Here is a 14,653-nt window from a genome sequence, read left to right as displayed (position 1 = left end):
TTAACACCTCCGGGTGTCATTTCCAAATTTTAAACTGTTTTTTGAAGAGTTTCTTAGTAACTGCACTTCTTGTAGATTTTTGATTTAAACAAGACGATCAAGAATTTTACATTAAAATACAAGATTTTTGAAAAAATGTGAAAATAAATTTACACCAAAGTAACACCAGCTGGTGTGGTCTCTTATTGAAGCTGGACGGGTGTTAAACCATTGATATTAACACCAACAAATATCAAATCAACACCATGTAGTGTCATTTTTGAATTAACACCAGTACAGTGTCAAAATAACACCAGGTACAGTGTCAAATTAACACCACGAAGTGTCAGGTGAACACTTTTCAACACCATCACAGTGCATTTTTAACACCTGTGGGTGTGGTCCTTTATTGAAGTTTGATCGGTGTTAGATTTAACACCCGTGGTGTTAAATCTAACACCACTGTTTTTACAGTGTTGGAACATTCACCTTGCCTACAGCACGCAGATAATGTACAGCGAGACAAGGGTATGGTTAGATAAGGAGCATAGATCTATCTTGTAATTGACCAATTAGGAATAAATTTTGGACGATGGCTTCATATCTGTTTCTGTTTTCGAGTCTTGATGTTATTCAATATGTCTCAAATTAACGTTTTCGTTCTCATGGATGCGTATCCTACTCCCGGTGTACATCTTTGCCTTATAAACAGACTAAGACATTTTGCAAGTGTTTTTGTTTTTGTTTTTTGTTTTTTTGTTTTTTGCGTTGATGACAATAATAAATGGTATAATGATAAAAATAACAATTATTGATAACAATAACAATAATAAAAATAATCATAATAGTAGTAGTAATTAGATTAATATATTTACACAGCTCATTTCATAGTCATTATTATTATTATTATTATTATTATTATTATTATTATTATTATTATTATTATCATTATTATCATTATTATTATTATTATTATTATTATTATTATTATCATTATTATTATCATTATCAATATTATTATCATTATCATTACTTATTCATTTGTTTTGTTAATCAATTAATTGATTTATTTATTTATATATTTGCATTTCCACATAAAATACAAACTCAAAATCATACTACATGAAAAATAGAATGCAGTGATTCTCCATAAGGCAGTGAATACCGCTGGTTGCCAGGGGAGGAAAACAAACGTAATCACCGAGGCTCGAGGCAAGTTCCTCCCCGAGAAATGTTCAAATGCGCACTACAATTGATGGAAGGACTAGGTGAGATTTTAGATATTTTTTTCATACCGATAGGTTCTGTATCAGGCGCGGATCCAGGAATTCCGTAAAGGGGTGGCGCCTTTGCAAAATTAAAGGGGGCTCACGCACCCCCATTTTTGTCTTTTTACTTCTTTTGTTTTAACCAAAAATAAAGAGGGGGTGTGCGCCCGGTGCGCCCCCTCTGGATCCGCCACTGTGTATAATATTTTCCAGTTGAAGCTGAAAAGCAGCCCGGCACTTTGTTACCATCAGCAGAAATCCACAGTCTTTGCCTTTCTGCTATAATACTGACACTTCATAAAAATTAAAATGAAACTAAATTTGACTAACGTCATCATAAATATCAATCTATAACTAATTTTTCCTAAAATTTCAAACGAAAAAAAAATACACATTCGAGCTTGTCATTTGTTATCCCGTCACATTATATTATTTTGTTGTAACATTGTCAAGCTAAAACTTAATCATTATCTATATGAATCTTACAACGTTGTAGCGATAATAACGACCAGCTCGACCAGGAGCTATTCAGGGGGCATTTCATCAAGCGTTTTGACAGATTTTTTTTTCTAGCGATTTTGCTCTTAGCCAATCAGATGCAAGGATCTTCAGTAACTTCAAAACAATTTGTCAGAAAAACTTAGCTGACTAAATTCTGAATGAATCCCCCCCCCCCCCCCCGGTCGTGCTGTTTGGGGTCGAATTATCCCGGGGTCGAGTTGTCTAGGAACCACAACGCATGTACATAATACGCAGGTTTGTACAGCGTGCAGTTAATTCACTTTGTACAGCCTGACCAGTGGAAGCACGGACACACTGTACAGCGACAGGGCAACTCGTGAATATGTAACGTGTGCGTGAGCGTATGTGTATTGTGTGTGTGTCGCGTTTTACGATTCAGCATCATTATCTTGTTCATTTTCCTCTAAACTTGAATGTTGATCCTGTAAAAGAAGCAAGGAAAAAATATTGGTGATATCTATACCAGTCCTGTGTATCATTATACTAGTATACTTTATACCGATACCCTTCGGCCAATGCATTTTCTGTTGTTAGAATTGGTTTTAAAAATGTTTATGTTAACTCAATGGGTAAATTGATTTTTAAAGCATTTTTATAGTGCAGTATAATATATATATATATATATAACCATATATATATATATATATATATATATATATATATATATATATATATAACCATATATATATATATATATATATATATATATATATATGTATATATATATATATATATAAAGAGTTTGTTTGCAAAAACCGATAAGTCCATTTTTGAAGATTTTGAAATACGGTCTCTGTCATAAAGTGCAAAATGATACCTTTTAAATGATATATTGATCACTACATATAAAGGTATATTTTTGAAGTTATGGTCAAACGAAGCAAAAATTTTCTTATTATTCTCTTTGTTTTTCTTGACCTTTAATCGCAAATATCTCCATTTGACAAATATGGACTTATCGGTTTTTGCAAACAAACTCTTCATATATATATATATATATATATATATACATATATGTATATATATATATATTTTTTTTTATTTGAGGGGGGGGGGGGGCTTATATGATATTGTTTTGCTGTGGAAAGTGTCAGTTTTGTGTATTTCCTTCTCTCTGTGTCCCCCTGCTGTAAAGTTGAATTATTTGTTTTGTTGTCAAATTTGATGTAAACCAAATACGGTTACTCTTCGGACTTTTATTCGGTGTTTTGTAAAACAGAAATTGAATTGAATTGAATCTACTATCATGATTACTAGTATATGCATAATACTAGTAATACAGGGCTTATGAGCGGTGGCCGGGTGGCCACTATAAAATTGATGTCTGGGTACCTAATTTCAAAAAAGCTTACCATTTGGTGGCCCCATCAGGCAACTAAACTTTAAAATGAAACCTTTCCTTTATATTTCGGCAACTACATTTTTTTTTCTTTCCTTCTGGCCACCAAAATTACAGATTCGAACGAGACTTTATTGGCTGTAAAAAAGGCAGTGCCGAGCCCTGATCATAGGCCTATTCTGCAACATAACTTATGTCCTAGAAATCGAATTTATTTTTGATTTTTTTTTGTCGCATCTCGATGATAGTCGAATAAGAATTAGACCGCTTACATACCAGATACATGGAATGCTTTACCCAACTTCCTGAAAACACGAACATCATTGTTTTCCCTCCAAGCTAGTTTAAAGAAATATATCTTAATTTAATACATTCAGTAAAATACGGCCTACAACTGTAAATATAATTTTGTTTATTTTTGGTCTGATTTTGTTAGTATTATTGTATCTTATCATATTATGCCCCAACACAAACATTTAACGCACCTACTGCACACGCACAGCTGCATTCACTCACATCTTCCTTTTCCCTTTAAACCTGATAAATGCAAAAAACAATAAAACTACTTTTCGTGCCACGGAGGCAAACCTGAGTTAGTGATATCCCGAATGAGGCCATCAGCCAAGTCAAGCCATGCTGACGGTCTCCTAAGTTCCCTGTTGAATCAAATGTAAATGCTTTATCGTATTAGGCTATGCAACTATAGATGTTTTACAATGATTTTGTTATGCATGTAAAGTATAAACTGCGCTTTTGTATTGCTCCTTTGTCATGGTTATGTTTTGTTTAAATCTGTCACACCCATGTAATTTGTTTTGATTTGATTTCATATGAGAAGCAAAATAGGCCTAAATACGAACGAACGAACTATCAAAGTTATGTGGAATTCTCAATAAAACATTTTCTACGATTAAAATACAGTGATAGTCAAGACCCCACTATGTGCAATCTGCAGGCGCGTTGCACCTAGTTGCCGATAATTAATCATCATCTCACAAGTCTGTCCAGTTTTACCTGCCACAGAGTCCAAGGCGCCAAGCAGGAATATAATCAGTGCGGGCAAATTTTTGTTCAACATTCGAGGGAGAATTATAATAAAATGTTATTGTTGAGGGACAATTTGAATGGTTAAATCGAAGCATCTAGTATCACGTCTTGTTCTACGTGTGTGCCTTATACTTTGTGCCAAGTCTATGGAGGTGCACAGCGCTCACCGGCAATGATGAAATAAATTTAGTATACGCCTGTATAGTGAATGGAGTATTGTCAATACCACTACATGATGTCATTTGTCACTGTACACTAAGATAAGGAAATGCGAGAAATATTGTAAACAAACAAACGAAATACAAAACTCATGAGCAATGTTGCAGTTTCTTTTCACTCTGTCCTGAAAACTTGACGGGGGGGGGGGGGGGCCTGACAGCACAATGACTGCACCTTCCATCCGCATACACTTTGAGTGTGGGTGTGTCTATATGCGTGTGTGTGGGGGTGCAATTTTGTTACTTGCAAAATGTTTTGTACATGCTAGTAAAGTACAAAACATATTTTTTTTTTTTTCTGAAAGCAACTTGAAAGCAAGGTCACACGCATGCAGCTGGTCGTTGTTCACGTCTGAAAAAAAAAGAAGTATATTTCTGGCCGTAAGTTAACGTGTCAGAAATTGTACACTTTATTCTTATATGTTATTCAAACTTCCAACTTGTGTTATGAACATATATTTTCATATTTCAATTGGGTTGATTGCAAAAGGGTGAACTAATTCAGTAACCATGCATGTGATAACGCATTACAACTTTTGCCCATATTCATATAAAAACGTGATAAATAGCAAAGATTTAGCAATGACTATAGGAACGGGTGGTAGACGTAACATTATGGATCATCTGCGTGATTTACTAAATTACTGAACTATAATTCTTTAGAAATTATACATCCAAATCAAAAGAAAAAAGAGGGGGTGAAAATAATTGGGGACAGCTGTCCACCTCCCCCCCCCCCCCTTATACAGCCGCAGCACCCGTATTCGACTATAGATTAATATCAATTTAAAAAGCCAGCTTTTGAGGGCTCCTGTACGATCGAATAGCATATATCTCTGGTTTCACCATTGAATATATAGGCTCCGCATGGTCTCATGTTATCCAACGGAGAGCCAGTCCCTATATGACAACTGGTCGCAGTGGATAACTATTGCTCCTTCACTCTACACGCCAACAACCTTTTGGACTTGAATCGGAGTCAGGAAGTTTCTCCGATGGAGTTAGATAATACAATAGGGCAATTGGGTTGGGTCGAAAGTGAAGCCTCTAATTTTGGTTACTAAACATGTTTTGTGTTACTTGGACATGACTGGAACTTTCGGGTGTTTTGCACTTTTTTTTGTCAATGTGACAAACGTATAAGATATTGTTCATGAAAACAAAATCATTTATGAAACTCGGTACTCAATTTTCTCTCCAAAGCAACTGTAAGTCAAAGAGAATTTTCTCCTCTCCTCCACTTACTGGGGAAAAGCTCTTTGCTGTGAGCACAGAACTGCTCACAGAGACTAACGTCCTGTCTTATAAAACTTGTGATAGAACTCAATCAGTCACAGATCTCTTGAAAGCTGCAATCAATCGCAACCTGTGATAGATTGATTGTAGTTCTCCGTCTTAATTTCAATCATAACTTTTTTATAAGATGGATTTGCATTCAATCGTAAAGTTGTGATTGATTTGAATCAATCAGAAGTCTTTATAAGACGGGGCCCAGGTCTGTGGCACAGAACTCTACAGAGTTCTGTGGTCTGTGTGGCTGTGAGTATTCTTGCGCCATCTATCGATCGCTCCCTGTACAGTGCACTCCATTTTTTTTTTTATCTTATCAATAATCAGTAAATTGATACAATTGTTTATTTTTTTTTGTAAAAATGATTCTCCATAATTACTTTTCTCAATGTGTTAAACAATCAAACGAATAAATATTAAATATTTGATAGGTGTGAAACCAACCGTGGTTCGAGAAGATTTTTAAAAAGAAACCTATCAAGTTCTGGGAGTACGAGCCTAATAAAACTTGTCCTTTTATTTGTGACCCGTTTGTGTTGGATACGCCGTATCTTATGTGAAGGGAAGGGCCTGCACAATAATAATACACACAACGCACAATTCGTGTGTAAACCATACACGTCCACATCGATCCATACATAGCCAAAGGCATAGGCAAACCCAAGATTTTAGTATCTGCTGCTTGCGAGCACATAAAATATGGCAGAATGCAGGACACAGAGTGATCATTAGTTGCAGACCTCCAAGCAGCAGTCTCTCTACAGGAATAAATGTACCGGAGAAAAGGTATGGTTGAAATTGAAAAGGTCTTCTCACGCAGTCGTCGTCGACGCGACAGTAACCTGGGGCGTTAGACTCTTAACTGTTGTGTTAAAAATAATATTGTTTGTGTGCATGCCCATGTCCGTTGCATGTTGTTAGAGTCTAAACCCCGTAGAAAGGCGGAGACATATCAGTGTGTGTCTAGGCTTAGTAGCAGAGTGTAGGGCCTACCTGGTACCGTAGTAGGCCCTTTAGTAAATTTTAATTACGAATAACAATACCTGAATACAGTTAACGTTACTTTTTTCTTTCTTTTTTTTTTTTTTTTTTTACATCTGCATGTAGGCCCCCCTAAATTATGTAGAAACTACAGTATGTAGAACTACTAGAAGTTGGCCTATAGACCTTATGCATTGACGTCATCACTCGCTTGACAACCTCTCGCGACGCCATCTTAGAGGGCAAGCGAAGTCCTTGACATCGCAGAGGCGTGCAGCTAGTTATGTGCTTTTCCTATGCGCGCTAGCGGCGATCGCCTCACTCGCCGCCAGTCTCCAGGCTAGTGGCAGGTTTTTTTTTACCATCAAACAAGTTTGACATGACATGACACATTATGCAGCAATATTTGGGTAATTTTCTCACATTGTGCGATCGAAATACTCACAGTAACTACAGAATTCCTAGGTTATATCGCAGAAATTTGTATCCATAGCGCAACATCGCCGTTCGCTGAATGTATGTCGCCATTTTGAATTTCATTAGCCAATCACATGCGAGGTACGTGTTTTAGTAAAAAACACGTAGAAATCTACCTCGCATGTGATTGGCTAACGGATTCGTAGGTTGATGAGCTGTTACGACCGCTGGTAGTTGCATCTTTTTTCATGAAAATTGTGCCAAAATGTTGGATATATCATTAACCTGGTGAATGCAATGCATACATCAAATGTCGCTTTTGCTATACAAGCTTGAATTTCCCGATCTAGGGCTGTAGATTACATGCAATAGAAAAGACAGTAAAAGAAACACCGATGTTGTGTGTAAATGCCCATTGCCTCGCGTGTAAAAGCACGCTCTAGCAACGCATCGCTTGCCCTCTGAGGGAGGGCGCCCTTCAGTTAGTAAGACCGTGTGACGTCATATGCATAAGGTCTATGGCTTCAAAAGATCATGATTTCAACCTTTCTCAGTTTGGTACGACTAGGTACTAACATGACTAATAGGTAGTTTAGATTACTAGTACCGTAGATTCTAGTAAAGTTATAGAACCAAACTAACGATCTACGACTAACCAGTTAAGACTCATCATTTCATTCAAAGCCAAATCATACTGGTTGACTGGGCAACCCATGCCCCCTACGTCCAGTTGCTTGAAATAAGCTTCATAAAGATATGTTTTTGTATCACATGAATAAATTTTGAATGTGTTAAAATGCTACTGCTAGCTCTGTATTTTTTTGAAGGTGTCTAGATTATCTACCAATTTTACCATGAAGACAAATCAACAAGACACCGTAATCTTGGTTAATGCCATGGATCATCATTTAATCATGTTGTGTCTGGCGTCAATTACCAAGTCGCCACTACTTAAAGTCGCCAGACATTCACATCGCATATAATCATGATAATGCGCGCCGCAATTGGAGATCAGCTGGGGCGACGGTTTTTCATTGCTCACAAAATACATTCCTACATTGTAATTCACCTTTTTTCTCTGTAAAAACACAAATAATTGTAATCCAAATGTATTTCACCAAATGTAACAAGTGACAAAACCATTTTTAATGCAAGGATGTGTTTGATTTAGAATGGATTTCAGGTGGCAGATTAACACAGTTTTGCAAACGCGATGATGCACAATGCATCCTCCATTGAAGTGTGTGTATAGCACACACGCCAATAATACGTGGCGCGCTGTGGGAGGCGAACTAATTCAGTGCCTATCGTTAGTTCGTCAACCCAGAAGTGCATAGGAAATGCACACAAGTAGCAACTATACGGTAATTGATGTTAGATCTTTCTATACCATTTCCACAGATCGTATCAGAACAACTCAGAATAACTAGTAGAAGTCAGTGCATGTTGTTTGAAATAAAATGCAATTTCTGCTTACTGATATACTCTACATCTACAGTGTAAGCATGTTTGATAGCACAAACATATACATTTCACATGTAGACCACATATTCTCACATATGGAGATCTATGTAAACTGTACATACCTATGAGGCTATGTGGTCTAACTGTACATGTTTGTGCTCTCAAACATGCTTACACTGTAGATGTAAATTGGAGTAAATCAGTAAGCAGAAATAGCATTTCATTTCAAACATGATTTTTGTTTTAGGCGTGTGACTTATACTCATTGTAGTTCTAATGTTTAAAAATGGGTTTACAGATCTGCATGAAAATGTCCATTAATGTCTCATTTCAGTCAAATTGCAATGGCCGCTCCAATCGAAGTGAAGCTGAGGAATGCTGAGAGCTCCATCCTCTTCATGCAGCAGGAGCACGCCAAGACGCTCCAGGCGCTCCACCAGGAGCTGCACAAGCTGCAGAAGAAATGTGCCGAACTGACCTTTGAACTTGCCATGAAGAGTGATGATGTGGATGAAGGTAAGACACCCTGCTGTCTAGCAAGAGACAATGACCCGTTTACAGTGCGAGCCGCGGCCGAGCCCACCTTCATTTCAGTGTAAACGCGCAAAAGGCTAAATGCGAGGCCAAAATTGGCCTCGCATTGGGCCACACTCTGGAGGTGGTCTCGGCCACGGCTCGGCCGCGGCCGAGCCCGGCCTTTTCTTGGTGTAAACGCAAACTGTATCAAATGCGCGGCCAATTTTAGTCTGGTTTCCAAACCCTCTGCCTGTACTATTTCGCTATTCAGGATATTAACCCCCTAAACGTCGAAAACTAGTATAGTTTAAGGTAGTTTTGTCCTGCAAAGGATTTTTCCTTTGGCAAAGGCCTTTGCCCAAACGGCGACTTCGTTGCCACAGAATTCAGTTGGCAAAGGGTCTGAAACCAGACAATACCAAATTGCGTTTGTTTACAAGCAGAGCGCCACTACGACAAAATATTGAAAGGTTTGAATTAAAAACGCGGCCAAGCCCAGCAGTGTAAACGGACAAAATTGCGAGGCTCGGCCGCGCAATTGAGGCCGGGCTGTAAACGGGGTCTAAGTCTCCTTTGTAGATATTATTGTTAGGTTTGTTATAACCCTGTGACTAAGCAAACGTGTAACATGCTTGTTCCAGTCTGTATCCACTGTGATAGCCAGATCAGGTTTCAAGTGTTTGTTGCAATTTGAAGCACAGGACACTCAAAGGTCTTATTATTTGTGTGGAATCCAAATATTTTTCTTTTCAAAGGTAGAACCTGCATGTAGTATGACCTTGCATGAACAATAACCTTTGTTATTCTGCCGAAGTAGCAAAACATTTTAAAAGGTACAGTTGTATGCTGGTGTATCACAGCTAGTGAAAACTTCATTTGTAGTTCATTTTCATTTTTTTATCATTTCATTGCAAACATATGTCTGTGAAATCATTTAGCCTCCCTCCCTATTGTGACAAAGCAGTGTATGCATTCTGCATTTCCAAGTGGGAATGAAATATATTAATGTCTGATCTGTTTTCTCATTTTTCAGAGCAATACGCAAGTGAAATCTCATCATTGAAGGAGAAGTTGGAGTCTAAAGAGAAGCAGTGCAATGAGTTAAGCAAGGAAAAAGATTCATACAGTCAAAAATGCAGTGATATTGAACTCCAAATGAAGGAGCATGAGAAGGCATACCAGGGGGAGCTTGCTGAAAAGGGTCAGAGAATTATGGTCCTAACAGCTGAACTAGATCAGCGTTCGGGAACAATAGCATACCTGACAACACAGCTTCACCAGCTGAAACTCAAGCAGCAAGGCCATCCAGATGATCAGACTGCTCGCGCTGAACCTCCAGAGAGAATCTCCAGCCCAGCCCCGCCCAAGGAGCCTGCCCCACCCCGCGTGAGGCGGTTCAACCTGCGCACAGGGAATGGTCCCGTGCCTGGGGCGCATGTGCGTACCAATAGGCACGTCCGACGGGAGAGTGCGCCCCCGCCAAACCAAGTGCAATCTCACATGTTCAGCCGGATTCGTCAGGTGAGCCCGGCCAGTCCTGGATACCGCCAGCGGGACGAGGTCGTCAGGGACGTTGCCGCATTCATTGCCCATGTCGATCCGACTGGGAAGGAAGTGGAAGTTAAACCTGCACCTGCCATCTTGCCACCCATTGCACCCCACGAGTCTGTCTCTAGAGAATATGCCATGTCTGCTGAGATTGCTACACTGGCTATAGAGAAGCCCTTTAAAGTGGACAGTACCTTGAGATCACCAAACCATTCACCAGTTCACACGGACTAAATAGAGTCCCAACTCTCACTCTTTTTTTTTTTTCCTACAAAACCATATGAGTGATTTTGTAGATGACTTAAATGCTTATAATCATTATTCACCTTGTGTGCAAAAACACCTTGATTCCATAATTACAATTCTATTAATTGTATTCATGGTGCAGGTACGTGTACTGCCAAGTACTGCCAAGTATTTACAGGACAGTTGAGTTCATGTCAAGTGAGTCTGAAGCAGTTAACAGAATTTAATTTGTCATGTGCATGTTTTTCATGTTCTTACATCAGATTTTATGATTCTTGTCAGGCAAATTTTCAAGTAGAGGTTGGATAAAGGGCATTAATTGTTATCAAATAAGACTAAAAGTTTGACAACTACCAGATGATGATCGTACATGGACCTGATCATGTGTTCAATTCTAATTTTTACGGATCATTTGTATTTAAACTAAAAATGTAGCAGAAAAATAAAAACAAACCCAAAACATGAAAAGAAATAACAAATGAGCAGAAAAGGCAAAAAAAAAAATCATAAATGAATGTCATGGCAGAATTGCAATTTGAGCCCCGTTTTGGTGTTCTTCCTTTGGAAACAAGCATTGTAGAAGTCCAGTTTGGACTTACATTCATTAAACAGTACAATATTCGATAAAGTCCATATAAATGCATTGTGTTGCAAGGGGTCCCAGTCATCATAACTATACCTGGCTTCAGTTTCTTGTTCTCAGAAGATTGTTCTTTCTTTTTAGTGCATCATGTGATTTTTGTGATTGAATAGTGCAAGTACAAGTGTGTTGTGAAATTTTGTTGTTAGTACATTGCCAAGTTTTACGTTTTGTCAACACTGTACAGGTACAAAGTACTTCATGTTTCTCCTAAAATTCCAGTTTGTCTTTCGTTAGCCACAATGCCATAATAGTGTCAGGAGAGAAAACGTGTTCAGTAAGTCTGCATACCTGTTCTCCTCGGCAATGGACTTGTCAGTCTGAATTGCTAAATACAGACAGTAATAAGCTTTGCAGTGCAAGTTGATGCAAGATCATTAATAGTCACTAGAGAAAAGGCCAAGCATTTTCTCTTTCATGTAGATTATTTGTCACATGAAATCACCATGTTTTGACCTCAGTGTGATGGTATGATACAGTGTATTTAACATTTCAGGAACATATTCTGCTTGTGTTGTAGAGTGGAATTGCTGTGTTGGTATGTATTTGTTTAGACAATTTATTATAAATACATTTAAAGGCAACCGTGGAGGTTGATTTTCTGACACATTCGATTTTCAGATATGACGTTACACACCTTTTGTATAGGTGTACAAAATGTTCAATGCATATACATGTACATGTACATGTATGTGTATTGAGGGCAAGTAATGCATGTGCTGCCATGTAAGTTTTGCACTGTAAAACAGAAGATGTTATTCTACGCTTGTAATGTGACAGTAAAGCAACATGCTCTTGTGAAATGTTCATAGAAATGGTTGAACTACCCTTGTTTGTAATCGTAGGACGAAGAAATGACACATTCACCTAGCTTTTATTGTGTGTGCACCTGGCCTGCAATTGTAGCCCAATGGACAGTGCAAGATATTTTGGGTCCAGCGTGCAGTCATAATAACATACAGTTCCCTACAGATCCGTTTGCTTCGCATGTGAATTCATGTATCATTTTTATCATCGTAGACAAGTCTGATAAGGATAGTGGGATCATGGACCCTAGGGTCCATGGTGGGATGTATATGATATTTTAGTCCGAGAAATATTTGCTCAACTCCAGTAAGTTCCCTTGAAAGCATTTTTTTTTTTTTTTTACCCCACTCTACCCCATGAGTAACAAATTTAAAATGTATGCAACATTGTTGTTATAACATGAATTGTACTCATTGATATTCTTGTCCCCCTAACATGTTACTATGATACGCATGGCGTCACCATTCCAATAACCTTTGTATAGCTGTATGCCTTTACCAACATACACTTGTGTGCCATTTGTGGTGTAGGCTTCAGTGTACATTATATACCCAAGCTCAATGAAAACAGTGCACATTGTGTACAAGTACATTGATTGATGTGGTTTTTCATAAATAAATTATTGTTAATGTTTTCTTGCCAGGGTCTCAAAAGAATAACACTGAAAAGTGGAAATTTGTGCAGTGAGAAATTTTCATACATCTTGCATAACATGAAAGTAGGCTAGCAGGAGAGTAAAAGCATGAAAATATGTTTGCATGTAATACGTGTATTGTATGTCATATTTTATCTCTTTCATCCTGTGGAATTCAAAATATGCAAAATTGATTTTACCCAACTGAGCAAGAAAAAAAAAAAAACTCATACTAAAATTTCCACTTTTACAGTAGCCCTTGGCTCATAAAGAATGATTAATTGTCATCACGAGCATTTTATTGTCTCACCTTGTCGGTGTATTGTAAAAGTGTTAATCATGTTAAAACAGAGGCCTTGAAGTACATGTATTTTAACTTTACAGTGTACAGTGATTGCACTTTAAATACACTGGTATTCTGTATTATATCATTATGATAATATTTGATCGCAAGAATTGTATGGACCTCCACCTCCAAGAATTTGGTTTGTTGGTTTTGTGGGGAGGAGGTGAAAAGAGATGTATGAGAGTGAATTCAAGCTCAGCATAAGGACTGGAAACACATTGCCAGGAATAAAGGAGTGTATCATACTCTTGAAGCAAAACAAAAATCAATACAGCAATGATCATTTTCTGTGTTCTTTATATTGTGTATACACACATAGATTTTCCATGGAGAAAATGGGCAGGGGTGCCTTGTATCTCTATAGTATAATAATATTATAGTGCATTTACACATGTATGTATGCCTGTTTCATCTCCTTAAACGAAAGTTAACTAGTATTTTTTTTTTTCATCTGTCATGTGTATGTGTGAGCTCACATGTACAAGTATTTTTGGAATGCGTATATGATGTGTGTGTGTGTGTGTGTGTGTGTGTGTGTGTGTAAGGGAAAAAGAGGATATGGGTATTTCTGTTCATTGTGTGTGTAGCAGGATGTGTGTAACAAGGAGTTGTGTGTAGGCTTTGTAGCGGATGGATACTCATACATTATACTTGGCCAGAACTACAAAATACTACTTTTTATTTGTATGTGAATGTTCTCAGTACTTTTTAATGTATATACATGTACATGTACAGCAGCTGTACATGTACATGTACATGTATATTATATCAATATCTATCTATCTATCTATCTATCTATCTATCTATCTATCTATCTATCTATCTATCTATCTATCTATCTATCTATCTATCTATCTATTCATCTATCTATCTATCTACTAGCATCTACACATTATCTATATCTGTATCTGTATCTACATTATGCAAACAGTAAATATCTGTCTATAATCACAATATACATATCTGCGTCTATGAATTTGGGAGAGTTGCGGTGAAAGTGCTGCGGAGAAATTGAGATTGATATGCTGAAGTCCTTGCTAAAAGCCGATGCTATACCACCACCTCGGCCGGAGGATGATTGAGCTCCTGCTAATAATGCAACGTAACCTCCCCTTCAAGAACAGACACCTCCACTTTCATTGTTAACACGTGATATGCCATCGCCATTGATCTTTCGTGGAGGTCGATAGTGGCTATATCGCTTACAATGCATGTCAATCAGCCGAGTGAATAGGGCCGAACCGAGGGAGGTCCATCAAACTTTGCTGTATAGTCTTTCATCAAGGGAAATCGGAGTTTTCTTCTGATAAAATTGTCGTAATCGCACAACAAGCCAGTTCCACTTTGCGCATGAGCAGAAAAATGGTAATTCGTACCAACAGGCATGTCGG

General features: G+C 37.8%; 1 protein-coding gene across 1 annotated transcript; it reads left to right on the top strand.

Moving 5' to 3' along the window:
• The first annotated feature begins 6,271 nt into the window (after nt 1-6,271).
• Nucleotides 6,272-13,526, top strand: LOC140227510 (coiled-coil domain-containing protein 92-like). Its single transcript, XM_072307911.1, has 3 exons — nt 6,272-6,449; nt 8,860-9,041; nt 10,075-13,526. Exons 2-3 carry the CDS (start codon nt 8,870-8,872, stop codon nt 10,821-10,823), a joined length of 921 nt encoding a protein of 306 aa, XP_072164012.1. The 5' UTR covers nt 6,272-6,449; nt 8,860-8,869; the 3' UTR covers nt 10,824-13,526.
• Nucleotides 13,527-14,653: the final 1,127 nt, after the last annotated feature.

The sequence above is a fragment of the Diadema setosum genome, chromosome 4 (genome assembly GCF_964275005.1).
Source record: "Diadema setosum chromosome 4, eeDiaSeto1, whole genome shotgun sequence".
Lineage (NCBI taxonomy): Eukaryota > Metazoa > Echinodermata > Echinoidea > Diadematoida > Diadematidae > Diadema > Diadema setosum.
The sequence above is the reverse complement of the archived record's forward strand: the minus strand, read 5'-3'. Positions and strand labels throughout refer to the sequence as shown.